The sequence below is a fragment of the Trichechus manatus genome, unplaced genomic scaffold (genome assembly GCF_000243295.1).
Source record: "Trichechus manatus latirostris isolate Lorelei unplaced genomic scaffold, TriManLat1.0 scaffold00007, whole genome shotgun sequence".
NCBI classification, from domain to species: Eukaryota; Metazoa; Chordata; class Mammalia; order Sirenia; family Trichechidae; genus Trichechus; species Trichechus manatus.
The window spans coordinates 1,780,997-1,784,306 of record NW_004443943.1 but is presented as its reverse complement, the minus strand read 5'-3'; the positions used below and the strand labels follow the sequence as shown (position 1 = coordinate 1,784,306).

General features: G+C 42.3%; 1 protein-coding gene across 1 annotated transcript in view; it reads left to right on the top strand.

Moving 5' to 3' along the window:
• The first annotated feature begins 1,974 nt into the window (after positions 1 to 1,974).
• Positions 1,975 to 3,310, top strand: part of LOC105756657 (talanin) — a 6,475-nt gene continuing 5,139 nt past the window's right edge. Inside the window, 3 exon segments of the mRNA XM_023738660.1 lie at positions 1,975 to 1,978; positions 2,424 to 2,488; positions 3,225 to 3,298. Coding sequence (XP_023594428.1) covers positions 1,975 to 1,978; positions 2,424 to 2,488; positions 3,225 to 3,298 — 143 coding nt within the window.

The following is a 3,310-nucleotide window of genomic DNA, read 5'->3' as shown; positions in this document are numbered from 1 at the left end:
CTCTGACCACAGATGATTGGTCCTGGCATTGGCCCCTGAGCAAAGGCAGAAATCCACAGACTGGCCAGGAAGTTCTAGTCTTCCCTGAAAGACTCGACCACCAGACCAATTAGATTCTCTCTGAACTTGATTCTGTCTGAATTTGAAGCAAGCATTCATCAGTGGTCACAAGGACCAGAAGTAGACATGTCCTGTGTTGTTTAATCATAAAAATTGAAGATCCATAAATTCCTGCTTCTCAGGGCCTGGAAGCCTCCTTGAATCTAGAACCACCTTTTAGTTTTGGGCACTTAAGGCCAAGACTTAATATGGCTCCTGTTCTTGGATTCCCATGAACATTCCTTTATCATTTACAAATATAGTGACATAATACAGAATGTTAAAGCTCCTTGTCTTGTGCTGGCTTTCTGTTCCTTACAACAAAAAGAGCCACATTAAAACCAGGGCTACTCAAAACTAAAACCATTCCCGAGGCCAACTCTTCAGACAAAGATTAGACTGGACTATAGGAAATAAAATGATACTCGTGAAGAGTGTGCTTCTCAGCTCAAGTAGATACATGAGACTAACTGGGCAGCTCCTGTCCAGAGGCAAGATGAGAAGGCAGAGAGGGTCAGGAGCTTATTGAATGGACACAGGAAACCTAGGGTGGAAAGGAGGAGTGTGCTGTCACAGTATAGGGAGAGCAACTAGGGTCACATAATGATGTATGTATAAATTTTTATATGAGAGACTAACTTGAATTGTAAACTTTCACTTAAAGCATAACAATTAAAAAAAAAAGTGCTTAATTAAAATGTGGTGCCAACTGAACTCTTGGGCCATAAAGGCCTTCTGGATAAATCAAAAGAAGCAAGACAAACTGGCAGTGTCTTGCCCATTACTGGGAAGGCAATAGAAACCAAAAAAAGAAAAAAGAGAACTGAAAACTTTTAAAGATGATTTGGAAAGTTTGTGTGTGCATGCATCTCTGTTGGGTATGCAGTGACCTGTAGAACCAGCATCATGAGTGCAGAAGACAGGGCCCCAATGAGCTGGTTCTCATGAACGAAACCTCACATTTAACGACCAAATTTAAAATAGACTATGGATGACCGCTGGTTACGAGATATGCTAGATGCACAGGAATCACAAGTCACCGAAGCCAATTCACAAGAAAAACAGGTCAATAATACTTGAGGCAGCCTCAAAAGCAGGTGCTAGGTTAGGGTGTGTCTACATGGTCCTGGTTTTTGTTTCCACTATGCTTTGGAAACTAAATGACACTGCTCTCTATTTTAAAATATAAATGTATTTTTGTTCCTATACACTGTGACTAAATAAACACAGTGTCCAAATATTTTCTCAACAATAGCATTTTGTAGTCAAAGATATCTTCCATGATGCGGAGTTAAATACAATTTGGCCAATATTTAAATATTACAATTTATTTAGAATTGAATTAGCTTCATGTCTGATCCATGAAAGGCATCCCACTAGTTTACAAATTAAAATGTGCAAAAATAGGGTTTCCCTATTAAATAGATTTTTCTATGCCTGTATTATATAAATTGTGTCTTTTTTCCATGAGGAGACAGTATGGTGAAGTGGTTGAGATATGGACTTTGAAGACAGATGGCCTTGGTTCAAGTCCAGGCTCTGACTTACTAGTCATATAGCCATAAACAAGTTACTCTCTTAGTTTCTTTATCCCGAAAACAAGAATCCACCACCCATCTGTCAGTTTGTTGTACTGTGGTAGCTTGTGTTTTGCGCTGACGCTGGAAGTTATGCCACCAATATTTCAAATACCAGCAGGGTCACCTGTGGTAGACTGGTTTCAAGCAGAACTCACAGACTAAGACAAGGCAGAAAGGCTTGGCAATCTACTGCTTAAATTTAGCCAATGAAAACCCCATGAATCACAACAGAATACTGTTCAATCAGATGGCACAGGACCAGGCAACCTTTCATTCTGTTGCACACAACGTCGTCATGAGTGAGAGCCGACTCGATGGAGACTAACTCACAAAACAAGGATGACAAAGACAGCAGTACTTACCTCACTTAGTGTTGTAAGAATTAAGTGAGTGAGTGTACATAAAGTGCTTACAGCAGTTCCTGGCCCATAGGAAGTATCCTACATATGTTTGTTACTATTATTAATATTTCTTTCATTGAATTCACCAAGTCAATAACTAAGCCCGCACATACTGAGTACATGCAGGCACTGTGCTAGGTGCAAACTTTTGTAATCCTGTGCAAAACTCACAACAGGAGGGTAGAAATTATCACCCCAATTTTACATATGCAGACATGAGGCTTGGAAAAATTAATTTGCTGTAAGCCTTCCCGGTTACGAAGTGTCATAGTTAGGATTCATTCCTTCATTCATCCACCGTGTATTTATTGAGTACTGACTACACCGTATTCTAGGTGCTAAGAGTGCCGAGGAAACCAAACACAAAATCCTTGCCCTCATGGAACTTACTTTCAGCTAGGGGAGACAGTCAACCAGATCAATCAGTAGAATAAATATACAGTAGATTAGAGGGTAAAGGTGCTAAGGGAAGGAGAGAGAAAGCATGTGCGTGGGGGCAGGGAGGTGAAGCTCAGAATGCAGGTGTTGACAGAATGCGTAAGGTAGGAAGGTTTCGCTGAGAAGGGGGCATTTGAGGACGGGCCTGAGAGAGGAGAGGTAGCAGGCGCTGGGGATGCCTAGTGAAAAAGTTCCAGGCAGAGGAGAGAGCAAATGCAAAGGGTCTGATACAGCAGCTTGCCTGTCCTGTTCCAGGAACAGCAAAAAAAACCCAGGACGGCTGACGCAGAGAAAAGAGAATAATCAGAGGTGAGGTCAGTAGGTGAGGGCTTGGCCAACATGTTGTTATTTGCTGGGGGGGGGGGGGACCACCCTTCCCGAGTTAGTGTTAATGGGGGTTCTGCCTCCACAAATTTAACAAATTGTAAGAAGCCACTAGAGTCCCTGGGTTATGCAAATTAATGTGTTTGACTGCTAATTAAATGATTGGAGGTTTCAGTTCACTCAGCGCCTCCTCAAAAGAAAGGCCTGGAGCTCTACTTCCAAAAAAATTCAGCCATTGAAAACCCTATGGAGCACAGTTCTACTCTGACACACATGGGATCACCATGCACCGGAGTCTACTCGATGTCAACTGGTTGTTGTTGTTTAAAGAAGCCACTGATGAAGAGTCCCCTCCTTTGGAGAAGCATTTCTGGTCTTCCAGCCTCTCCATCCTGTCGAGAGGAAAACCCAAGCTTGGCGTTTGCAGTCAAGAAGTTCATCGGAACCGGAAACCACCCTCCCCCCTCC